The sequence below is a fragment of the Ziziphus jujuba genome, chromosome 8 (assembly GCF_031755915.1).
Source record: "Ziziphus jujuba cultivar Dongzao chromosome 8, ASM3175591v1".
NCBI classification, from domain to species: domain Eukaryota; kingdom Viridiplantae; phylum Streptophyta; class Magnoliopsida; order Rosales; family Rhamnaceae; genus Ziziphus; species Ziziphus jujuba.
Genome location: NC_083386.1, coordinates 20427835 through 20455172, shown reverse-complemented (window position 1 = coordinate 20455172; position 27338 = coordinate 20427835). Strand labels below are relative to the sequence as shown.

The window sequence follows — 27338 nt, the reverse complement described above, 5'->3', positions numbered from 1 at the left end:
TCTACTTCTCCAAACAGAATGAAGCTTTCTAAACCATGTTTTGTTGCTTTCTGGTTAATGTATTTTCAAGTGGTTCTTCTTTTTACTCTGAACTTATCTCAGTTACCAATAGCTAGAGCCAGTAGTGCATTAGGAAATGAGACTGATATGCTTGCTTTGCTTAAATTCAAACAGTCAATCTCCAAAGACCCTCATGGAATTCTAATCTCCTGGAACAAGTCCATTCATTCCTGCAACTGGGTTGGTATTACATGCAGCAAACAGCACCAAAGGATAACATCCTTAGACCTTCACGGCTATAATTTGAAAGGATCTATATCACCCCACATTGGAAACCTCACCTTTTTGAGGTTCATCAACCTCCAAAACAACAGCTTCCATGGCGAAATTCCTCGGGAAGTTGGTTTCTTGTTCCGGCTGCAATATCTCAATCTCAGCCGCAACATTCTAGAAGGTCCAATTCCGGTCAACTTGACTTTCTTCTCTGGCCTCAGAATCATGAGCCTTGGATTCAACAGGCTTACAGGGGAAATTCCAGAGGAACTTGGCTATTTTGTGAAGCTTGAGGCACTTCATCTTAGCCAAAACAATCTGACAGGCAGCATACCAGCTTCTCTAGGCAACCTTTCATCAATCAGGCAACTTTCTTTAGCATATAACAATTTGGTTGGGAATGTTCCAGATGAAATTGGCAGATTGAAGAATTTATCTTATTTTACTCTAGGGCCTAATAACCTTTCTGGTATGGTTCCTCTTTCCCTTTTCAACATATCTTCTCTGAGCACCTTGTCACTTACTGGTAACCAATTTCATGGCACTCTCCCTCCCAATATAGGCCTCAAATTGCCCAACCTCCAACAATTTGCCATTGGTGGTAATGAATTTTCCGAGACAATCCCGGAATCATTCTCCAATGCTTCTCAGCTTCAAATACTTGATATTGCTGAGAATGATTTTGTAGGAGAAGTTCCAGCCAGTTTGGGAAATCTCCCGGATCTCTGGTGGCTTGGTTTAAGTAACAATAACCTAGGAAATAATTATTCATCCCACAGTTTGGATTTCATTACCTATTTGACAAATTGCAGCAATTTGGAAATATTAGATTTGAGTTTGAACAATTTTGGAGGTGTTTTACCCAAATCTGTAGCCAATTTGTCAACCCAATTGAATAAGCTATACTTAGGAGTGAATAAGGTTTATGGGTATATTCCTGAAACATTAGAAAATCTCAACAACTTGATTGTCTTGGGGTTGCAGGATAATCTTTTCACAGGTGTTATTCCAACTTCTTTAGGAAAGTTGCAAAACTTGCAGATTTTGGGTTTGGAGTGGAATAAATTATCAGGAAAGATCCCCACATCCATAGGAAACCTTACTCAAATGTTCCAACTTTACCTTGGAAATAACAAATTGGTAGGAAATATTCCTCCAGACCTTGTGAACTGCCAAAATTTGCAGTACTTAGACATCTCACTTAATAGGCTTAGTGGATCTATACCACCACAGATTTTTGGTCTTACTTCCTTATCAGTGCTCCTGAACTTGTCACAAAACTCATTGACTGGAAGCCTACCTACAGAAATAGGCAAGCTGAAGAATATCAATGTAATGGACTTGTCTGAAAACAATCTGACCAGCGAAATCCCAGAAACCATTGGAGATTGCCAGAGCCTGGAATACCTTTACTTACAAGGAAACTCCTTTCAAGGAGTTCTTCCTTCTAGTTTGGCTTCTTTGAATGGTATTCGATATTTAGATCTTTCGCGAAACAAATTGACAGGGCCAATCCCAAAAGATATGCAGAAACTTCCTTTCTTGCAGTATTTGAATCTTTCTTCAAATAATCTGGAAGGTGAAGTACCAAAAGGAGTCTTTCACAATGCAAGTGGAATTTCAGTGGCCGGAAATACTAAGCTTTGCGGCGGAGAACAAAAAATATTGCAGCTACATTCATGCCCCATCCAAGCAACGAAACAGGGAAAGACAAGCCGTTTCAAAGTAACAATCATAATCATATCTTGTGTGGTTGCAATTTTCATTCTACTTTCGATCTTCGTTTTCCTTTGTTGGAGGAGAAAATCGAAAAAGAAACCATCCTCTGAACTCTCAACAATCAATTTCCTCTCAAAAGTTCCATACAAGAGGCTTTATCAGGCAACCGGCGGATTTTCTCCAGGCAATCTCATTGGAACAGGTGGTTTCGGCTCTGTATACAGAGGAATCTTCGACGAGGAAGAAAATACAGTTGCCATAAAAGTACTCAATCTTCAACGAAAAGGAGCTTCCAAAAGTTTCATTGCTGAATGCAATGCATTCAGAAGAATCCGGCATCGAAATCTTGTTAAGATCTTAACATGTTGCTCGAGCATGGATTACAATGGCAATGAGTTCAAAGCCTTGGTTTTCGAGTACATGCCAAATGGAAGCTTAGAGAAGTGGCTACATCCAGATGTAGGCATTGAAGGCCGATCAAGATTGAGTTTGAATCTTCTTCAAAGACTAAACATTGCCATCGATGTGGCTTCAGCATTGCACTATCTTCATGACCAATGTGAAGAGCCTATCATTCACTGTGATTTGAAGTCTAGCAATGTTCTTCTTGACAATGAAATGGTTGCTCGTGTAAGTGATTTCGGATTAGCAAGGTTAATCTCAGCCACCACTGGCTATTCTCGAAGTGAAACTGAAAGTAGCACTATTGGAATAAAGGTAACCATTGGCTATGCTGCTCCAGGTAAAAAAATCTTCTTTACTTTTAAGGTTATAGATAAAATTTGTTCCCATATCACTACGTTCTTTTTATCATAGAAACAATAAATTTCTAAAATTTATATATTTCTTTACATTTTTATGTTATATTTTTATTTTCAAAAAATATCATAAATCCCATCCAAGTATGGATAATTATCACTTGGCATAAGCCCTGTGGCATGAATTCTGAAATATATTTGGTCCAAAAGCAATTTTCTGAAGAGATTGAATAGTTTTTGGAAAAACTTCCACATTTTTAAAAGAGCTTTTAATCAAAACTAATCAAATATAGCTTTTTAAAATGTTCTTTTTCAAAAATTATAAAAAAAATTATCTAAGATTTCTTATTATTGTTATTGTTGGTCAGCAGACTAAGTTGTCTTATGAAAGGCTTATTTAATCTTTATGTATAAAAAGAAATATTAAATTATTATTTTACTTCTTATTTTAGGTAATTACATACAATTTTTAAAAAATGTCACTTGTTTCTCTATTTAAACAGTTGCCATTTGTTAATATATATTGTTATATAAAATAAATGAAAAATATAATTTAATATTTAATTTGATGCATAAAAGTAAAATAGGCTCTATCAAATTTGTTTATATATATATATATATATATTAAAGTTGATGGATTGAAATTCGTATCATGAGGAAACAATAACCTTTACTACTAGACCATCCTCACAGTAACAAATCAATTCAGTTAAAAAGTATCTTTGGTTCATTTAAGGGTGCTTGGGGGCAATATCTCAAATTCTAGAGATCTAAAATGTAGCTTTTGTTAAACCTCAGAGGTTGGTGATATTTTGCCCTTTATTTTCTCCACAATTTTTTTTTCCATATATTTCTTCTATTATTTACCCATATATTAGTCTAAACAGTAAATTAGTTTATAAAATGATGATATTGCAAACTAATTTATTTGGGTCATGAATGTACGGGAAGTATAGGGAAAGGCATATTTTATTTTACTTTGATACTATGCAACAGTGCATATTGAATAATATATGGTTCACCACCGACAAGAATCAATTGATTCGGTGGTAGATGAAATAAAATATTTTTTTATATGTGGCATGAAACATGCAAGAATATAAAATTGCCCCCCCATCAAGCTTAATTTATTATTGTTATTATTATTATTATTTTATCTTTCTTTTAATTCCCACTTCAGAAATATTGAAAGTGCGAAAGTCAAAAATGAAGAAAAAAGTAGTTTGAAGTCTCTAATCATTTTTAATATATGTTGCAGAGTATGCAATGGGTAGTGAAGCATCAAGGCATGGGGATGTGTACAGCTATGGGATCCTTGTGCTGGAGATGTTCACAGGAAAGAGCCCTACAAATGAAATGTTCAAAGATAGCTTCAATCTCCATAAATTCGTTGGCATGGCTTTGCCAGAGAGAGTTATGGAAATAGTGGACTCAGCTCTTGTCCCAAATGAGATTGGCTTAGAAGAGGAAGATCATAAAAACATAGATGTTGAGGATCCAAGCCATATGAACAGTAATAATATTGTGTTGAAGTGCTTACTCTCAGTCCTTAATATCGGACTTGGCTGTTCAGAAGAATCTCCAAAAGAAAGAATGAATATGAGAGATGTCACCAGGGAGCTACAACATATTAAAAGTGATTTCCTTGGTTGTGGAATTCCTGGACACCGAATGAGAAGAAGATAAGGAAAATGTATGTATGGAATTAATTAGGATATCTATTAAAAAAAATCATAATTTTTGTTTGTTTGTTTTTAGTTTTACACGTTAATTTTAAGCTACTGTGCATTGTCAATTAATACAATACATAATTATAATATTTTCAACACTGCTACAGGCATCAACTTATTTATAAATATCTTATAGGAAAAAAAAAGCCTTATGTGTCGAAATGAGTCATTATTTAATTTATTGCTTCACAAATTATTATACACTAAACATGATTAAATGAACATTTGAAGATTTAAAAATAATTAATGCTACAGACATTATTTAGTTTACTAATATTTAATATTTTTATATTTATCATAATTATATGTGTCAAGTGATTATTATATTAGTATAGTTTAAAATTGAAAAATTAATCATTTAAAAGATAATTGTTATTATATGTAAACTAATCAAATAATAACATATGTATTTTTAATAAATATATTGATAGACTAATACTTAGGACATGTAATATTTATTCAAACACTTAAGTGTTTTTTTCTTTTACAATAATTTAAATGAAATTTAGTACAAGCAATAATATATATGGATAAAATTGCCATCGCATGCATCAAAGTACCAGCAAGAGAAAAATTAAAAAATAAAAAAAAAATTCTCATTCTTCTTCATAGTCCCTGTTCATCATCTCCACATCTTTTCTCCACGATTTCAGCTCTGTTTCCCCCTTTCTTACCCATTATTCTTTAATTTAGTTATTGCCCTTATTTTTCATTGAGCAAGTATTATCTTTTGTTTGATCAAAAAATAATATATATATATACATATACACACACAAAATAAGATTCAAGTAAAGTCCATTTTATTTTGATAAAATAAAATCCATCTTTGATAATTATTAAATTATATTGAGAATTAGGATTTAAAATCTAAAAAGAATCAAATATATATTTAGTAACAATTAAAATTTTATTTAAGAAAAATGAATTCTGTTGGAATTTCATGATTAATAAATATAATTTTAAATTTTAATCTGTAATGCGATTTAATACCTGAAAATAGAAAAATATCATATTAAATCTTATATTAAATATCTTATTTGGTCCTAAATATATATATATTGTCTTAAAAATGATGATGATTTTTAAAAAAATTATTATTTTTGTATTATAATACCAGCAATAATTTTTTAAAAAATTATGATCTTTTCGGATATCCATTCTTTTCATTTCAATGTTTTGAGTGCATAACATTTTCAGTCCTAAATATCAGTGATTTATAAACTTAACCAATTTTATATAACCATTTTACTTAATTAGTTAGTAAATAGCATATTGTTAAAAGAAAAAAAAAAATTGGACTCTTAATTAGAGATTCATACTTGCATTGAATGTTCAAGTGAAAAAAGTTATATCAAGATCTCTATTTAATTCAAATAGAGATTGAGAATAATTTTGACCACCGTCAGGTACATTTATTATTATTAAAAAATAATTATCCTTTTATAGATAAATTGTTGAGCCTTGAGGCCACCTGTTGAACAGAACTCGGACTCTCGGCCCGTTTGGGTTGGATTCCCTCAATCGAGTGGATTATTGGATAATAATGCAGATTGTTTTCTTCTGAGTTAAATGTGATTTTCATTGATTTATCACCCCAAAAAAAAAAAAAAAGAAAAAAGAAAAAAAAAGTGTGATTTTCATTCATGTGGATGAAGTACATCATGCTAATGAGCTTCTAGTGCTCTAATTAATTAGATTAGTTAAACTTTTACTTTTGCAATAGGGTTTTAGTCAAACTTAGATACTTATTTTAATATTTAATACATATTTATTTGGTATGCAGATTATAAATCAACATTTTATGTGTTATAGGCGCAAGAAGATATTATCAAGCTGATTGATCACCATTTTTCACGGTGCAAATGAGAAATCAGCTTCCTTACACAAAGGATTGACCGTTAATGCAAAGGGAATTTCCATGGTGAAGTGTGATGGTCAACTAGTGCCAATTCAAGTTCAATATACCTTTTATAATTTACAATAATTTTTTCATGAGTAGCTTATTAGCTTAATCAAGTATATTTGACACTCAATTTCAATATATATTCAAACTTTTTTGTTTGTTTATTTTTTATTGTTTTTAGTTTTTTTTAGTTTTTTTAGTTTTTGTTTGCTTTGGTATTTTTGTTTTGTTTTTGTTTTTTTGTTTTTTTGTTTTTTTTTTATTTCTTTTAATTTTTCTAATAATAGATGGTGAAGCTTATTCCCACATATGTAACATCAATTAATGGTTTGTCGTTTTAGTAAGTTTGACAACTTATCTATTCCTTTTTATCATAAAAGCATTTTTAGTTATGAATGTAGATTGCTTTATATGTGAGATAGGAATAGAAATTATCTAAATTTAAGTGACATAAATCTATAATCAATTGTAAAATTGTTTTTCAATAGTAATGTGCATAAGAGTTATTTATCTCTATTATTTATTGAAGTTTATTCCCTCATATGTAACATCAATTAATGGTTTGTCATTTTAGTAAGTTTGACAGTTTATCCATATGCCGTTTTATCATAAAAGTATTTTTAATGATGAATGTAAATTATTTTATATGTGACATAGAAGGCAACGTTATCTAAATTTAAATGGTATAAATTTATAGTCAATTGTAAAATTATTTTTTAATAGGAATGTGCATAAAAGTTATTTATCTTTGCTAATTAATTAAATATTTTTTTTTTATTTTTTTGAAGAATTAACTTTATAAAGAAAAAATTATTTTTTTGAGAAATTTCAAAATGTCTAATAGACTCTTTATAAGTAAAAGATCGTCTAAACAATAGTTTTTTTTTTTTTCCTTGTTAAATCAAGTTGATAGAGTGTTTCCATTAAATATAATTTTTTAGTAATTATCTATTTTTTTTATGTTATTAAAAAAAACTGATAATAAACATAATCATTGTTGGAGATGTTTTAAGCAAATCAAACTACTCCAAAATCATCCAAATATTATTGCCACGACTTGTGAAATAATCGGCACATTAGACAAAATTTGATACAGAATAACGAAAAAAAAAGGAGCAAATCATTTTCTATTAGCCTTTATTTTGTTGATCCAAATCCTCCAATGAAAAGTTTCAATATGCTTAAGTCTTGAAGTTGATGTCCTAAATAAATAAATAGGCATTAAACAATTATCAAACAATTGGATAATTTCTCAAAAACAATAGCAACTTAGGGGAAATTCCTCATCAACTTGGTTGTCTGTTTCAACTTCGATATCTTTGTCTCAGTGACAACATGAATGGAAAATTCCATCCAACTTGAGTTACTGCTCAAAACTCAGGATTGTAAGTTCAGAACAAACAGACTTAGTGGAAGAATTCCATGAGAAGTTGGCTTTTTGATGAAGCTTTTGACTCTTAATCATGGCACAAACAATTTGACAGAAGGCATTCCAGCTTTTTTGGTTAACCTTTCATCAATCAAGCAGCATTCTCCGGCATATAACAATTTGGAGGGAATTGTCCTAGATGAAATTGGTGAACTAAAGAGCACAATTTAGTTTGCAATAGGGCCTAATATTCTCTTTGGTATGATTCTAACTTAGTTTGCACTAGGGCCTAATAATCTTTCTGGTATAATTCTTGCTTCCCTTTATAACGCATCTTCAACAAACACCATTTCAGTTATAGATAACAAATTGTATAGCACTCTTCCTCCTACAATAAGCCTCACACTCCCCAATCTTCATCATTTTGGTATTGGTGGCAATGAATTTTCTAGAAATATCCCAAAAACTTTATCTAATGCTTCTAAGCTACAGATACTTGAAATTAGTGAAAACAATTTTGTAGGACAAGCTCTAGCTAGTTTTGAAAATCTTCAATGCCTTAAGTGGCCTGGTTAAGTAACAATAGTATAGGAAGTTATTAACATGAACACTTGGATTTTTTAACATATCTAAAAAACTGCAGCAAGTTGAAATACTTTATTTGAGGAAAAAACAATTTGGAGGTGCTTTACCAACCTCTGTAGCCAATCTTTCAACCCAGCTCAGCAAACTCTATCTTGAAGTCAATCAAATGTCTTGAAATATTCCTACTTCTTTAGTAAATCTAGTGAACTTGATTGTCTTTGGCATGACTGGTAACCTCTTCACTAGTGTCATTCCCACTTCTTTTAGGAAATTTCAAATTTAGATGGAATTCTATTATCAGGAGAGATTCTGTCCTCCATAGGCAACCTATCTCAATTGTTTTAGCTATACTTATCATATAATAAATTAGAAGGAAAGACTCTTCGTAGTATTGGAGGTTGTGAAAATTTGCAGCTGATTGATATTTCAAACAATGGCCTAATTTGTACTATAGCCAGAGAGGTTATTGGTCTTTCCTCCTTATCAGTATTAGTTAGTCTATCACATAACTCATTAACTGGTGGCTAACTTTGGAAGTGGGTAAACGTAGGAGTATCACTACATTGGACATCTCAAATAACAATCTAAGCAGGGGAAATTCCAAATACCATGGTTGTCAAAGCATGGAATTCCTTTTCCTCCAAGAGAATTCCTTCACTATAATTATACCTTCTTGTTTGGCTTCCTTGCATGGTCATCAGTGTTTAGATCTTTCACAAAATAATTTGTCTAGACAAATTCCAAAAGGTTTACAGAAAGTTCCTTCCTTAACATATTTGAATCTCTCTTTCAATAATTTTAATGGAGAGGTTCCAAAGAAAGGGGTTTTTCAAAATGTAAGTTTGATTTCAATGGTTGGAAATGCTAAAATTTATGGTGGTGCCCCAGAATTGAATCTTCCAGCATGCTCCATCAAAGTATCAAAATAGGGAAGGCAAGCAAATGGCTTTTTATCATGGTTGCAAGGGTTCCAAACCTCAACTACTTAAGTACCAAAGGCTGTTTTTGGCTAGTCTCATAAGGGGGCTGTTCACTACAAGCTATCAGTGCTATCTTAGATTGAACGGCAATACCCAAATGAGTTAGAGTTCCTTCAAACCGTGTCATTCTCGAAGAATGGCACAACACCCTATCGAAAACATGAGGCGAGAGTGAGTCAAAGCATGAATTGACCTAGCGACGTGAACCTTGGGTAAGGTGCACTAGCAAGATTTAGACTACGAATCATTTCAATTTGTGTGACTGCAATTTCCTACCATTTTTATCTATTTTTGTCCTCTATTGAAAGAGAAAATCTAGACAGTGATCAACTTTTTTTTTCCAACTTCACTGAATTTCTTGTCAAAGATTTCATATGAAAGGCTTTATCAGGCTACAATGGATTCTTTCCAAACTATTTAATTGAAGCAGGTGGTTTTAGCTGTGTATACAAAGGGATTCTTAATGCGCAAGAAAACACTATTGGTATAAAATACTCAATCTTCACCATAAAGGAGCTTCCAAGAATTTCCTAGCTCAATGCAATCTTCTGAGAAATATTCGACATTGGAATCTTATTAAGATCTTAATACGTTGCTCCAACATATATTGCATGTTAGATATATATATATATATATATATATATATATATATATATATATATATATATATATATATATATATATATATATATATATATATATATTGTGTAGACTTGGCATAATCAATAACTCACTTACATGGTTTATTTGTGCCATTAATGGGACTAACTTATTTACTGACTCATGTAATAGGACTTTTGGCTACATGCTCTCTCTAATATTATAGTTGGCCCATTAGACTTGAAACCAATTCTCTTTAGAGGTCATTTGGCTTTTCCATATTTTTATTATTAAAGTATTGTTTTTTGTGAGTTAAAATAAAAGGTAAGTCATACGACTTGCACGTGACTTGAATCTTTTAAAGGCATAGGCTTTATTGATAGGGCAAATGAGATCACCTCATATCTGTAAGAGAGGGGGACTGACTTATTTACTGACTCATGTAATAGGGCCTTTGGCCACACGCTCTCTCTAATATTACAGTTGGCTCATTAGACTTAAGGACCAATTATCTTTAGAGGTCCTTTTGGCTTATCCATATTTTTATTATTAAATTATTATTTTTTGTGAGTTAAAATAAAAGGTAAGTCATGTGACTTGCATGTGACTTGAATCTTTTAAAGGCTTAGGCTTTATTGATAGGGCAAGTGAGATCACCTCAAATCTGTAAGAGAGGGGCTAGAGAGCAATGTATCCATTTTTGGAACTATTAAAATATATTTTCTCCTGTTTGCAAATCAAGATTATCAACGACTATTTTTGGATGTTAGTGGTTCTAAAATTATTTGTTAATTTTAATGGAATTGATTATGTGTGTATGATCCATATTTATTATTATATTTGCTCCAATAATAGGTATCAAAGCCACACATACAATTAAATTCCATAATCTGTCTATATTTTGTTTAATGTATCGTTATGTAGAAGCCATTAATTTGTGATCCTTATATATATATATACATATATATATATATATATATATATATATATATATATATATATATATATATATATATATATATATGTATTCTTTTATTTTATTTTTCCTTCTTTGAATTATATATATATATTGGAAATTATGCTTTATGGGTCATGTATATAAATATAAGTATATATATATATATAGTTTCTATTTTGTGAAATAAATCTATTTTGTGATTTTTTGTGAAAATTTATTTATATTAAAACCATGACCTAGGTTTTGTTAAATTGTGTTTTTGTATGGAATAGAATGCATTTAAACCCTGAATTTTGGTTAGAAACAAAGAAAAACTGTGAAACCTATAAACAATCCATGGGTATGTCCAAGTTGAATGTGCTTTGGTTTTGGGGTTCAAATTGATTGAATTTGAACTTGGATTCTGCTTTCCCATCATCGGACAATTGGGTTGCCACTGGAACGGTAAAAAATGATGGTCGAAAAAAGCATTTTGCAGTCGAGTCCAAACCAGGTCACGTGACCCATTTTGCATAAACTGTTTGACCTGCAAACCTGGCTGGATTTGGAAGATGACCTAAATGAGATGTCATTTGGACAGTGCCGACATCACCATGCTGATGTCAGCATGACATTGGACAATGTGTCAGATGGTGCTAACGTCAGTATGACATATGTATTGACATTAGCATTATGTTAGACGACACATTGAGGGTTTTATGTTAACGTCAGCATGATGATGCCATCATGACATTAGCCGATGTCAACATGATAGCATCAACGAACTTTTTTAAAAAAGAAATTAAAATGGTCATGTCAGGATGCTAACGTCAGCAACCAATTTATTAAAAAAAAAAGAAATCAAAATTTTGCATTCTTTGTCTATTGTTATTTCCTTATTTATTTATTTATTTTTCTTCTTCTTTTCATTTTTTATTTAAAATAATATTCCATTATTTAATTTTTTTTTGGTTTGGAATACCTATGGTCAAAATTAAATATCTTTGTCTTTCTCTAAAATGATTTTGTACTAGTTGGTCTAGTAGTGTAGGATTTTAGGTACTCATCTATTGTGGAACTAATTTTGTCTACATTTTGTATAGCAATGGAATATGCGTTGACATAGTAAATGAAATTTTAGGTTTTATATGTCATAAGATCTAACTTTTATCCAGTTTATGAGTGTCAATATAATATTGGCATAGTCTATATGATGGTTTTAGCTACTTTATAAGATGCTTGGAATGATAGTAAAAATTAATTAAATGCCATGAATAATAGTTTCTAAGTTGCCCTATTGGTGACTTTGTTCAATGCATTAGATTGTGGTAATTCGGTTGACTGTCCTTAACCCGTGTATGGGTATCTTTATTGCTATAAGGACCTTAACGATATTTATATTCTGTATTTTATATTAAGGGGCTGGAAATAGTAATTGCGTTATCTTATGTTATAAATGCTTTGTTGTATTTGCTATTTTCATAGCTAGTAGTACCCTGAATGTTTTGTCAATGAACTGCCATAATAAAGTTGGATGGGAAGAATTACCAGAAGTGGAAGAAAACTTTAGTTATTAATCTAACATTTGTGTAGTTGGATGTGGCTTTAGAGATCCTAATTGACGAAAGTAATGTTGCAGCTAAGAAGCTATATGACAAGTGGAAGCATTCAAACAATTGTTGTATGATGATGATAGAGAGCTTTCTGGATAAATCCATATATGCTAGTATTCCAAAAGTGAATATTGTAAAGAAGCTTCTTAAGGAAATAGGAAAGAAAGTTATTAAGCTTGATATGAATAAGAAGTATCATTACTTTGATCTTCTAAATAATACCAAGTATAATAGAGTTAAAGGAGTGAAGGGATACATTATGTTACTTTCCTATTATTATAACAAGCTTAAGGACTTTAAGATGGACATTGGAGATGAGTTCTTGACTTATTATATAATAAAGAGCCTCTTGTCTCAATTTGACAGTATCAGGTCAAGTTTGAGTATTAAGAAGGAAGGATATAACTTGGAGGATTTGATTGCCATTCTTGTTAAAGAAAATGTTGATATCAAGTTAAACAGGTTGAGGTCTGTCGCTATGGTATCACATCAAGGGGAAAAACCTAATAAGTTTTTTTTAGAGGAAGAATAGAGTTTAAGCCCAATAACAAAAAGTTTTCTAGTGTGAAGTCTAAAGGACACAAAGATGGTGCTTATCCCTCAGGTGAGAAGAAAGAGTACTTCAGTAAAAAGTGTAATTACTGCAACAAGGTTTGACAGAAGAAGGCAGACTATTGGAAATTAAAAGGAAAGCAAGAGAAGTAATCTCTTAATGATTTAGACCAATATTATTGATGTACCTATAAATACTTGGTGGTTCAATACTGGGGTAACAATTTATGTTAGCAATTCATTGTAGAGGATGATAAGTCAAAGGAGGTTAATCACTATTGATCAACATATTTACAGGGGAGATAGCTTAAGAGTGAAGGTATATATCATGAGAACAATCAAGCTGAAGCTTGAGATATGATATATTTTAGAGCTGCAAGAAATTTCTTATGTACCCTTAATGAAAAGGAATTTGTTATTTGTTTATCTTTTGGATAGAAAGGGTTATAGTTTTTTGTTTGGTAATAACATAGTTGAACTTTATAAGGATGGTAAACTTATTGGTTTTGGAACTTTATATAGTAATTTATATCAACTTGATTTATTTAGTAATGTTTTCAATTCTTTTATTTATTCTATTGTTGCTTCCAAACATCCAGGAATTAATGACAATTCTTCCATGTTATGGCATAAGTGTTTAGGACATATTTCTTAGCACAAAATGGAAAGGTTGATGAAGGATAAAATACTCCTAATCTAGACTTCTCTAACTTATCAACATGTGTTGAATGTGTAAAGGGGAAGCCCACTTCCAAAGTTAGGAAGGATAAGATAGTTAGGTGTGGTGATGTTTTGGAATTCATCCACACTAATACATATATGGACCTGTCACACCATTTTGGTGATTATAGGTATTTAGTTACCTTTATTGCTGACTTCTCTTATTATGGACATGTTCAGCTTATTTGTAAGAAGTCGGATTGGATTCCTTGATTTCTTATAAGGAGTTTAAGGTAAAGATGAAACTTCAAAAGAATAAAAAGTTAAAAGCTATAAGATTCGACAGAGTTGATGAATTTACAGTAGATATGATGAAACTAGATAGAACCCAGGGCCATTTGCAATTTATTTTTGTGAGTGTGGCATTGATGTGCAGTATACAATGCCTAATACTCCTCAATAGAATGACATATCTAAGAGGAGATATCTCACCTTGTTGAACATAGTGCAATGTATGTTGGCAAATTCCAGTTTGCCAGATTACTTGTGCAAAGAAACTTTGAGAACAACGGCTTATATTTTGAATCAAATTTAGAGTAAATTTGTTCTTAAAACTCTTTTTGTGTTGTGGTCAAGAAGAAAACCTAACATGTATCATTTTCAAGTACAGGGTTGTACGGCTGAGGTTCAAGTTTATAATCCCTAAATTAATAAGTTAGATCCTAAAACCATCAGTGTTTATTTATTGACTATTGTATACGATCCAGGGATTCTAGATTTGTTTGTCCATCTCACACCACTAGGATCCTTGATTCAGACAGGGCTGCTTATTTTGAAGATGTTTTGAATTTGATGACAAAAAGGATCCAATGGAACTCCAATTCAGAGAAGAAGGTGTTTTCATTCCCAATATTAATGTTCCTGACAAATATATTGTTGACATAATCATTTATGAACCAATAGTTGATCAAGGTGAAACTATTATTGAAGAACATGATGTTTCAACTGCTATAAATGTTGATGTGCCTTTCAGAAGGTCATAGAGGACTCAAAGATTTGCTATTCCTAATGACTATTAGGTTAATCTATAGGAGCATAAATTTGACATAAGTGATGGGTTAGATGCAGTCACTTATAAGGAGATTATAAGTAGTTTGTACTTAAATTTTTGGTTGGATGCATTGGAAGATGAAATGAAATCCATGGTATTTTAAGGGTATATGGGACGTGGTTGAGTCACCGAAGAGTAGCAATCCAATTAGGTGCAAATGGATATCTAAAACTAAGAGATTCTAATAGTTAAGTGGAAAGGTATAAGGCTAGACTTGTTGCCACAGGGTTTAGCCAGAAGGAGGAAATTGCTTACATAGACACATTCTCTCTTGTATTCGTAAAGGATTCTTCTAGAATCATTATGGTGATTATGCCTCATTATGATCTAGAGTTGTATCATATAGATGTTAGAACTACTTTTTTGAATAGTGATTTATATGAGGATGTGTATATGGTTTAACTAATTGGCTTCTAGTAAATGAGAAATTATAATTTAATTTGCAAGTTTAAAACATCTATTTATAGTCATAAGTAGGCTTCGAGATAGTGGTATCTCAAGTTTGATGAAGTTGTCACAAAAAATGGCTTTAAGGATATGTTGTCGATAGATACATGTAAATGAAGGTCAGTGGGAGCAGCTTCATATTCCTGGTATTGTATATTGATGACTACCTTTGGCTACCAATAATACAGACATATTGTTTAAAACAAAGCATATGTTGTGCAACCATTTTGATATGAAAGATCTTAGTAAGGCTTCTTTTGTTTTGGGCCTCAAAATTGTTCGAGATATGACTAATTATGTGTTGTAGTTGTCTCAGAGTACCTATATTGATAGGATCGTTAAAATGTTCAATATGCACACTTATTCTTCTAAAGGTGTACCAACCACAAAAGGTGAAAGGTTTTTTTTAAGAACCAATGTCTTAAGAATGATAGAAAAAAGGATGGTGATGAAAAATGCCTGCTATTCTTCTGCAATTGTTACTTTGATGTATGTTCAAGTTTATACATCGCCTCACATAGCTTTTGTTATGGGTGTGCTTGGTAGATCTATGAGCAATTCTGGTATTAATTATTACCAAGCAGTTAAGAAGATCTTTAGGTATTTTTACGGTAAATAAACATCATATGTTGACATATCAATACATTAACTCTCTTGATGTAGTTGGTTATAGTGATGCAGATTATAAAGACTATGTAGATGATAAGAAATCTACTACTGAATATATATTTATCATGGTAGGAGAAGTTGTGTCTTGGCAAAGTGCCAAGTAAACTATGACAACATCATTGACTATGGAGACAGAGTATATGGCGTGTTATGAGGTAATCCATTATGTAGTTTGGCTTCATAATTTTATTCATTATTTAGAAGTGGTTGACTCCATTGAGAAGCCTATCATTATGTACTATAATAATACTACAATAGTTTCTTTTTTTTATAATTTAAAAGGTACTTCTAGTGCAAGATACATTGATGTAAAATATTTTCGTATGAAGAAGAAAGTTGAAAAGAACTTCATTACTGTTGTTCACACCCCGACTTATAACATGGTGACAGATCTATTGACCAAGACCTTAGCTATAGATATATTTGAGGAGTATGCATCCTATATGGTATTGTTGGGCAGTTGAGATTGTTGTGCGTTAGTGGCAGTTTATTATGTGTTTTGCAATAATGTCCATGTTGAGTATTGTTTATTTATTTTGAGTATTGTATTGTTGAAAAATACATTGATGTATGTGAATCATTATTTATTTATGAGATATTTATTATACATATTATTGCTCCTTATATTCACATGCTTGTTTGAGATTTTTAGTCTAAATATATGTATGTTGATTCACATGTGCCATATTGAATTTCTACTATTAGTTTGGGTATATTTTTATATCTTATTAGTCCACAGTGTGCTTAACGAAATGGTGTCGTATGTTAGGGGATTGTATGAGGTAAGGTGAATCTCTACTACCTAGATTGAGCTTATGGAATGCAAAGTACTCAATTGAAATGATATATACTTTTAGGAGATTTATTGAAACAATCTCTACTACCTAATCTAGTATATTGTTGTGCCCTGTCGGCATGCTATATATTTAGATGAAATTGTATTTTGGTTTAGAAAATTCTATAGTAAATTAATTTAGATTATATATATGTGATAATGATTATCCAGTTCAAATGGGAGAATGTTAGATATATATTTATATATATATATATATATATTGTGTGGACTTGATAAAATCAATAACTCATTTATTGGATTTATTTGTGCCATTAATATAACTGACTTATTTACTAACTCATGTAGTATGGCTCTTAGGCACACATTCTCTATAATACTTTAGTTGGTCCATTGAAATGGACGACTAGCTCTCCTTAGAGGCCCATTTGGTTTATTCATATTTTTATTATTATTATATTTATTATTAAATTATTATTTTGCATGAGTTAAAATGATGGGTACGTTATGTGACTTGCATGTGACTTCAGCTTTTAAAAGGATGATGTATTATTGATCGGGCAAGTAAAAACATATACATGTCATATTTTTCTTCTTCTTTTTTTTTTTTTTATTGTGAGATAACCTAGATTTGTAAGAGAGAGGTTAGAAAGCAATATGTCTATTTTAGGTACAACTATCACGTATTTTCTATTGTTAGATTACAGATCAAGATTATCAATGGGTGCTTTTGAAAGTCAATGGTTCCACAATTAATTGTTAATTTTAATGGAATTGATTATATGTGTACAATCCATATTTATTATTACATTTGCTCCAATATTATAGTGCTAATAAATTCAAAGCTTTGGTTTTCGATTTCACATCAAATGGAAGCTTAGAGCAATGGTTGCATCCAATGATCAATAAAGAAAATTGATCAGAGAGTTTAAATCTTCTTTGAAGACTAAATATTGCAATAGATGTGGCATCAAGATTGTATTATCTTCATCATCACTGTGAGCAACTTATAATTCATTACGATCTAAAACCAAATAATGTTTTTCTGGACAAAGATATGGTTGCTGATGTAAGGCCATGTTTGTTACACCGGACTGGCCAGGTCAGGACAGGATACAGTCCCAGTCCGGTGTTTGGGAAGCAAATTGGAAAACGGGACAAACTTATCCTATTGATCAGCTTATCCCCCTTGAAGGGGACTGACCTGACCCATCGAAATACTTGGGTCACTTTTGTCCTGCTCTCTCGAAGAAGCTCTCGTCCTCCCACTAGAAGGTGTCTCTCACCGGACTGTTCGCCGCCTCTCTTCGATTTCTCGCCGAACCGTTCTCCACCTCTCCCCGATTTGAAACACCCGGTGAGTACTATTCTTCTTCTTTGATCCATTTGTTTTCTTTCTTTTTCTTCTTCAATTTTCCATCTTCTTCTTCTTCTTCTTCGTTTTTCATTTGATTTCTTTATCTGCACAAATTAGGGCTTCGATTTGCGAGGAAGAAGGCTTAATTTTTTGTCTACATCTACAGGTCTTGAATATCCGAAACTACTGAGAATTTGGAAGGTAAGAACGTCAATTTTTGTCATCTATGATTGCTATGTGTTTGACAAAATGCTTATGAGAAATTATTTGTTCTCTATTTCTTGATTTCTATAAAAGTGAAACTAGTTGTTAGTAAATCTAAAGGCATTCTAGTTTAGTTTTCTGGTATTTGAGCTTTAGCAAAATAAGAAAAATGAGTGTCTGGTGTTTCAAAGACACTTGAATAATTAGTGTGTGAAATGTGTTCTATAGACACTCATTTCATAGTCATGTCAGTTCATATTTTTGTTTGTATGCCTTTGAAACACCCGAAGATAGGGAATTTTTGTAAATTGAAAAAGAAAAAAAAAACATTTTCTCCTTTTTGTGGTTCATAGTTTAGTTTGTATGCATTTGTTTGTGTTCCTGCCAAAGACTTACCAATTGCCAAAGAAGTTGGTGGTTGATTAGCCTTATGGGCTTCTCTTTATGATTCGAAGCAATGGATTTCCATTATCTATGTTGAACCTAATAAAAGTTAGATAGAATGACCAATTCGGTGATGAAAAAGCTGATATTTACTATTAAAAAGCAATATAGAATTGGTGCATATTTATTATTAACAAGAAATATAGAATTATTTCTACTGTATATTTACTATTAACTAGAAATATAGAATTATTCCTCTGCTTGCATTCAAAAACCAATTTTTGTAGTTCTGGTTCTCCATCTCATTCATGCTTTTCTGGTCGCTTATTCCTACTCCATGTTACTACTCATTGCTATACCTGTCAACCTCTTTCATTAAATTACACAATTTGAACCTGCTTCGAATTGTTATCTACATTTTCTTGGTAGAATGTATGGTTTCTAATAAAATTTCATATTTTCTGTGAATATGAACTCCACCGTTCATTCATTGCATTCTGTCTCATCATTTATCCAAAAAAAAAAAAAAAAGGCATTCTATCTTATCATCTTAAAAATAATAATAAAAGGGGCCTCCTTATTACTATATTTTAGAAGGCCCAGTAGCATATTACTTGTTTGATTGCTTTCTGTTTGGTGTTTATTACCTATTTGACATTAGTTAATTTTCTTTTTTATTTATTTATTCGTACATGCTATATTACTTACCTTGTTGATTTTTTAACTTGTTTATTACAAATTTGCTTTTAGATAGCTGAAGAGAATCAGGAGCTATGGCTTTAGTGAATTTTCTATTTTTTTGGTTTTGCTTCCTCTTTGTTGAGAAAATTGGTTTACTGCATATGATGAAAAGGTACACTTTTAATCAGTTCAGGAATGATAATTTTATAGCTTGGTGTTTACAAGTTCTAACATTAATGCTGATGTAGATCACTGGGTTGAAGCTGTCATTAGATAGCCTTGAGAAGGAAAGGGATTTCTACTTTGCTAAGTTGAGGGATATTGAGATACTATGTCAAAGTCCTGAAATAGAACACCTTTTGGTACTATATTTTGGGGCCTTCTTTTTGTATACATACATTTACACATATACACACATATACATGTATGATAAAATGTTAAAATAAGAAGTTATGTTTTACAAGACTATAGAATGGTGCTGATATTATATGATTTTTGTTTAACTACAGGTTGTTGAAGCTATAAAAATGATTCTATATGCTACAAATGATGATGCAACAGTGGTAGCTGAAGCTCAAGCCATGGTGTCCCACCACCTAAAGGAAGCAGAGCCCTTGAGTCCCATCGCTGAGGTGAAAAAACGAGTTCAGAAGCTCAGAAGAGGAATGCTATTATTAATGTTGATTTTCATGATGCTGGAATCACAACATTGTCTCCAAGGCAAAGGATTTCTGATACTTCTGATGTTCATTGTAGTGGATCGGCTCTCATGACCTACTAGATTGTTTTTCTATGTCATATGTTCAAAAAGACCAATATAGTGTTGTAGTAAAACAATGTTAATAATGGACCTAGAATTTATATACTTTATGAGAGCAGCTTCTGCTTTTGTATGTTTGTTTTGTCTACTTATGATACGTTATAAGAAATTAATTATTTATCTAATTTTGGCTCATGAGATAAACTTATGGTTTTATATAGCAAAGTGATGGCTGCGGTTTTTATATTTCATTGTTGCTTTGCAAGGCAAAACGTGAAGCACACAAAACATTCAGATGAATTAATTAAAAATAAACCTAGTGTTTCTTATAAAAAACAATAAATAAAACAGATTCTTCTGAAGATTTTGTTTTTTTTTGGTAAATTGAGTGGAAATTTGTTTCTTCAATTAAATTGCTTGGTTTTTCTATGTTGGAAATACCATTAAATTATTTTTATTTTTAGTTAATTATTATTTAATAAATATTATATTATAATTTTATTTTATTTTATTTCTAAAATTATATACTAATATAATTTGTGGGTGTAACATAAATATTAAAATTTTGTATGTAAATATAAATATACAAATTTACAACTTTAATTAAATATAATATTTTTTTGTAACTATAAATATATTATTTAATATTTTTATTTTTAAAAATAATTATTTCAAATAATTACAAAATAGTCTAGTTTAGTCCGATCTTGCATCAAACATGGATAACTAGTCCACCATTCAATCCGAAACTATGCAAAATGTAGGACTATACTAGTCTATCCTGTCCGATCCTGTCCAATCAAGATCTGTCGTGTCCGATCCAGTCTAATCAGAACCTATCCTCCATACCAAACGCCACCTAAGTGATTATGGGCTACAAGAATCCTCTTAGCAAGCACGACCAATGACCTCTCTCAAATCAAACTACCATAACTAGCATAAGAGGTACCATTGGATATGCTGCTCCAGGCAGAATATGCAGCTATAAATAATCTCGGTCTTATAATTTATACAATAATATTTGTGCACATTTAATTAACTAGACCAACTTTAAATTCAAGCTGAACAATTAACCTTTTATCATACACTCCATGTGCATGTTAGAGTATGCAATGATGGTTAACCATCAAGACAATAAGATGTTTACAGCTATGGAATCCTTGTGTTAGATATTTTCACAGGAAGAAAACCCATAGGAAAAATGTTTAAAGACTGTTTCAATTTGCATAACTTAGTCAAAATGGTAATCCCAAAAAGACTTGTAGAAATTTTGGATAAAGGTTTTTTTCCAAAGAGAAGAAGGTGAGAAATCAGCGGCAATAAAAGATAGAACAAATTATTGCAACAAAGATGGTGATGCTAATAAAATTAAGATAGAAGAACCAAATGAAATTTCTTATGTTGATAAAAACCTATGGCAGATGAACATTGTCATGAGGAAGTGCTTGGTTTCAATGTTAAAGATTGGACATGCATGTTCAGAAGAATCTCCAATAAAAAAGCAGGATGTCATGAAGGAGCTAAATCGTACCAGAAGTAGATTTATGGATGTTGGAATCCATAGAGACACACAAAGATGAAGAAGAAGCTAAGTGTAACTAAAAGTATTTAATATTCTATATGCTTGATAAATGTGTTTATTTTTGGTTTCTTCCTTTGCTTTTCCATATCTAACTGGCCAAGTGTCAGCATATTTCATACTTACAGACAAATGATGTAATAAAAGTTATGCAAAAACTAGAAAGCTTTATTCATTGATTAAACAAAGTTAATATTTATACAGAGTACATAGTGATGGTTAGTATAGATAAGCATACAACAAAAGATTGAGCAAAATCTATTTACAAGAGATCAATGATAATAACAAGAAAACGAATATCTATCATGCCCCCTCAAGCTAAGTGTGGATAGAACACTTAGCTTGGGTTGAAGAAGCTGCAACCATTGTTTGGACAATGGCTTTGTCAAGGCATCAGTGAGTTGATCTTTACTAGAGATATGGCAGACATGTAGCTCACCATTAGAGACTTTTTCTCGCAAAAAATGGAAGTCCACTTTAATATGCTTCATTTTAGAGTGAAGAATAGGATTGACACAAATGTATGTGGTACATACATTATCATAGTAAATGATAGAAACTAGAGGAAGAGTTAGCTATAACTCAAACAGCAAAGAACTAAGCCAACATAACTCGAACATGGCAATAGCAACTGAGTGGTATTTAGCTTCAATTGAAGAGCGAGAAATTGTTCTCTGCTTTTTTAGACACCTAAGAAATTAGATTGGAACCAAGATACATAACGTAGGCCGAAGTTGAGGTACTATCATCTTTATTACCAGTCCAATCAGCATCACAATAAGCATGAAGGGAGAAAAAAGAATATCGGCGAACAAAGAGACCATAAGAACTCATACCTTTAAGATAGTGAAGTAGCCATTTGACAGTTGCCCAGAGAGTTTCCATTGGCTTGTGCACAAACTGGGATAATTTATTTATAGTCACAAAAACATCTGGACGTGTCAAAGAGAACTATTGAAGGTTGCCAAAGATCTATCAATACTGAATGGCATCAGTGAGATTAGTTCCATTCATGAGAGTAAGAGTGACCAATGCAGGCATGGGTGTAGTAACTTCATTGCATTAATCATATAAATTCTATCCAGTAGATGATGCATATATTTTCACTGTGTAAGAAGAAGACCATCCTTACTTGGAGTGATTTCAACTCCAAGGAAAAAATTAAGATCACTAAGATCTTTAAGAGAGAAGGCATAGGAAAGTGCATTTATAAAGTAGGGAGTGCAGAAAAATTATTCCCAATCAGAAGCAAATCATCCACATAGACCGGTAAAAAAAAAGTGACATTGGATTTGTGAAAAATAAACAAAGATGTATCAGAAACAGAGTTAACAAGTCCATAGGAGAGAAGAAATGTCTTCAACTCAGTGTACTAAGCATGAGGCACCTGTTTCAACCTATAGTCCATAAAGTGCTTTCTTGATTTTGCAAACATGGTCCAACCGAAAGGAGTCAATAAATCCTTGAGGTTGGTTCATGTAAACAACTTCATGAAGATGACCATGGAGGAAGGCATTGTTTATGTCAAGTTGATGCAATGGCCAATTCCTAGCCAAAGCAATGGATAATACAATTCAGATGGTTGTCAGCTTAATGATGGGACTGAAAGTCTTTAAATAATCAATTCCTGGCCGTTGATTATACCCTTTTTCAACTAGACAAGCTTTATACCGGTTGATAGTCCCATCAAAGTTCCTCTTTATTCTAAACATCCATTTACTACCCACTAAATTATAACTGGAGTTAGAAGGAACTAGTTCCTATGTGCCATTTTGAACCAAGGCATTGAATTCTTCTGACATGGCATTATGCCAATTTTTATCTTAGAAATAAGAGACAGTGTGAGGCTCAAGATCAATCAGCTGGGATTGAGAAATGGCCAAAAAGAAGTCAGGTAATTTTTTAGGCTTGAAGATATTATTAAGAGACATGTCTCTTATTAAATGTGTACGACCCATTAGATTGCTTGCTATCATTGGCGGATCCATAAGTGGAGGTGATGGTACAATAGTAGGACTACTTAGTGAGAGAGTTATCATTTCTTGCGAATGTGACAAAGAAGGCACCGAGTGAGTAGTAGGCGATGAGGAATTGAATTGAATAAGGGAATGTGATGTAGAGGAGTGGGTAGCATTTAGTGGTGGAGGAGGAGAATAATTCCTAATGGAATTACATAACAAAGTAGTAGTTGAACTAGATGACAAAGTAGTAGATGGAGAAAGTCTATCGGGTGAGATATTTTGTTTAAATGGGATTGTTGTGTATGGATCACATGTGGAGAGAGGAGATAGATCCCAATAGGTGAAATCGCATTATTTGCATGGAAATTTGACAGGGAAGAAGGGTATGGAAAAATTGATTCAACAAAGGTAACATGTTGTGATATATAAAACTTGTCTAAAGAAAAATCATAGCATTTATAAGCATTTTGATTTGGTTGATAACCCAAAAACAAGCATGGTTTAGATGTAGCTTCTAATTTATGTTTGGTATATGGTTTAAGCCAAGATAACAAAGACAGCCAAATACTTTTAAATGATGATAAATAACTTCAAATGGGGATTTAAATTGAAGAGTAGAAGTAGATAATCTATTAATTAAATAAACTGCTATTTGAAAACCATAGGACCAAAATTTGAGTGGTAATCCAGCATGGGATAATAAAGCTAAGCTGGTTTCCCTCATATGTATATGACAACATTCTACATAGCCATTATGCTCTAGTGGATGGGGTAGGGAGAGAAAGTGAGTGATATCGGTTGTTTCAAAAAAAGATTTTAATTTGATAAATTCACCTCCATTATTTGAGTAAAAGGAAATGATTTTTATGTCAATTTTTTTTTCGACATTTGTTTTAAATTTAACAAAAATCGAGGACACCTTAGACTTTTATTTTAATGGATAAAACCATATATACTTAGTGAAATGGTCAACAAAAATCACACAGTATTTGTAACCATCAATGGAGGTAATAGGTGTAGGACCCCATACATCAGAATATAGCAATTATAAAGATTTAGAAGTAGTCTTAGATGAAATACTAAAGGGAAGCTTGTGAGCTTTATTACATTTGCATACATTACAAATAAAATTTGTAAAGGAGGAGACAGGTAAAGAAAAAGATGAAATTAAATGGCATAGAACTTTATTGGATGGATGACTTAAGCAAAAGATGCCAATCCTTGTAGGAAGTTTTGACAATAGAAAAAGAAATCAATAGTGGAGTGGAGCTGAAATGATTGGAAAAAGATGGCCACTCATAGATGCCTCTTTTACTTGGTTCGGGAGGCAGTGTCACTTTCGTTGGCATGTCCTTCACAATAAAACTAATGGGTGAGAATTCATTGGTAGTATTATTATTATTGTAAAATTGAGAAACGACTATCAAATTCTTGGTCATTTTTGGTACACATAAAATGTTTGACATATGAAATGATTTATTATGAGCAAGAAGATGAGTGGAACCAATATTAATAATTTGAAAAGCATTACCATTGCCAACCATAATTTCATTAGTTCCATCATAGTTAAAATGAGCAGACAAATTATGAAGATCATTTGTGACATGATGAGATGCACTTGAATCAAGAAGCCAAGGTGTATGAGATGAAGGAATGGATTGAACCTGCTGACTGGAATAGTAAACCTGTGGTATAAGATTAGTCTGAGGAGTAGGTAGAAGGCCTAAGTGGGGATTATAAGCCCATTAATGTTTCAATTGATGGCAAAATCTGATCGAGTGACCCAATTGTCCACATAGCTGACAACGGCCACCATAAGTTCCAATGGGAGCAAAAAAGGAGGTATGAGGCCGAGGTTGAAATAAGGTGTAATGAGATATTGTACCCGACTTATTTAGAGCTGTGCGATTGAGGGTATGACTTTATTAGTTTATTAGTAACATGAGCAAGCATAAGAGATTCATTTGAACTATGAATTTCTGATTTTTGAATGTAAGCCCCATACTCCAATAATCTTTCATGAAGGTCTTCAAAAGAAATCTTAGTGTCTTTGGAACATAATTCGGTGGCAAAGACTTCTTTAAGATTAGGATTCAAGCCATTTAGGACATAAATGGTGATCTCTTCATCTTTTATTGGTTCATTAAGCAAGGCTAACTCATTTGCTACTACTTTAATTTCAAACATATAAGCAGTGATGCTGCATGAACCTTGTGGTTGAACAAGCTTCTCTCGAAGTCGAATGATCTGGGATTGAGACGGCTTGGCATAGGTGAGACATAGTTTGTTCCGTAGTTCACATGATATTTTTGTGGAAGCCACTATTGAGGCAAGATCAGAAGATAGAGAAGCAAGGAAAGAGCTAAAGAGAAGCTGATCTTGCCGGGTCCAAAATAAATAAGGCAAATTTGAGAATGGGGATGGACAAGATAGAGAACCTTCAATATATCCAGTGAGTGTGTATCCATAAAGGATAGCACCCCACTGTGCTTTCCATGTGAAGAAGTTAACAGCTGAATTGATGCCTATGTAGCAACATTAATGATACCAAATTGGCAAAGTCATAGTTTTAAGTATTAGTCATAAAAGAAGGAGCAAAGGAGATGGGTGTTTGAGCAGCCATAGAGAAGAAAGAAGGGGGAAAAAAAAATGGATAAACACAGACTGGATCGAATGAGACAAATATTTATACAGAGTACACAGTGGATGATTGTGTAGACAAGCATACAACAAAAGATTGAGCAAAATTTATTTACAAGAGATAAATGATAATAATAAGATAACTAATCTCTATCATGATGTACTAAATCTCACCTTATAATTTGGTTCTATGCTCGGTACCTTTGTACTTGTACAAAAATTTCATTTCCACTTCACATCACATGTTTTTATTTATTTATTTATTAATTATTAATATTATTATTATTATTAAATACTTCAGACAATAGGCATATTATATATATATATATTTAAAAAATAATACTGTAGTAAGATGTTAAGTGTATCATATAGTTGGCATGAACAATGTGTTAAGAAATTAATTGAAATATATAACCAAAACATTATTCTTGGTAATATATCGGTTTTTTGCATTTTCTATTTCATTGCTCAATCGTGATAAAAGCAGTAGCTTTCTTGAATAATGTCTCTCCATCTTCACTATCAAATAATAATAATGATAATAATTTGACTATTTTATATGCTAGTTGGTCAGTATTAATTATAATTTGATGTGCATTTCAATCAACTATAAATTTGGAGAGGGAAAAAAAAGTTTGAAACATTTTTATTTGGATGTTTATGTATATTATTTTTTTTTTTAAAATTTATTTGAGATGTGTAATAAGACTAACTATTAATATAACATTTACAAAAATTTAAAGAAAACAGAATACACAAAATTACATATAAAGCCCAAAAAGGAAAAATCACCCCCTTAAGGCATGAGTGCGCACCTAAATAATTAAGCATGGCCCTTCCTCACCGACTTTATTTTAGACCACACAATCACCACCTTCCCGTTATTCTATGACGCTCCAAAGGCTTCTAAAATAGATATTCTGTGTGCACACAGAATCAATCTGCATCAAACATACATTTCTCAAAATTATAGCCTTTTCATATTCCATTAGACAATTTCAACTTTGAAAATGAAAAATCGATTTATTTCTCATTTAATTGTATAAACTTTCAAAATAATAATTTTTGTGAAA

At 31.8% G+C, this 27338-nt stretch overlaps 2 protein-coding genes across 2 annotated transcripts; both read left to right on the top strand.

Annotated features, from left to right (window-relative positions):
• On the top strand, positions 1-4523 carry LOC107413838 (putative receptor-like protein kinase At3g47110). The gene is made up of 2 exons (XM_048470785.2): positions 1-2734; positions 4009-4523. Exons 1-2 carry the CDS (start codon positions 19-21, stop codon positions 4434-4436), a joined length of 3144 nt encoding a protein of 1047 aa, XP_048326742.2. The 5' UTR covers positions 1-18; the 3' UTR covers positions 4437-4523.
• A 13233-nt stretch (positions 4524-17756) lies between these two features.
• Positions 17757-20527, top strand: LOC125421277 (uncharacterized). Its single transcript, XM_060819846.1, has 4 exons — positions 17757-18056; positions 18174-18257; positions 19574-19687; positions 19835-20527. The coding sequence occupies exons 1-4, from the start codon at positions 17757-17759 to the stop codon at positions 20096-20098; spliced, it is 762 nt and encodes a 253-aa protein (XP_060675829.1). The 3' UTR covers positions 20099-20527.
• Positions 20528-27338: the final 6811 nt, after the last annotated feature.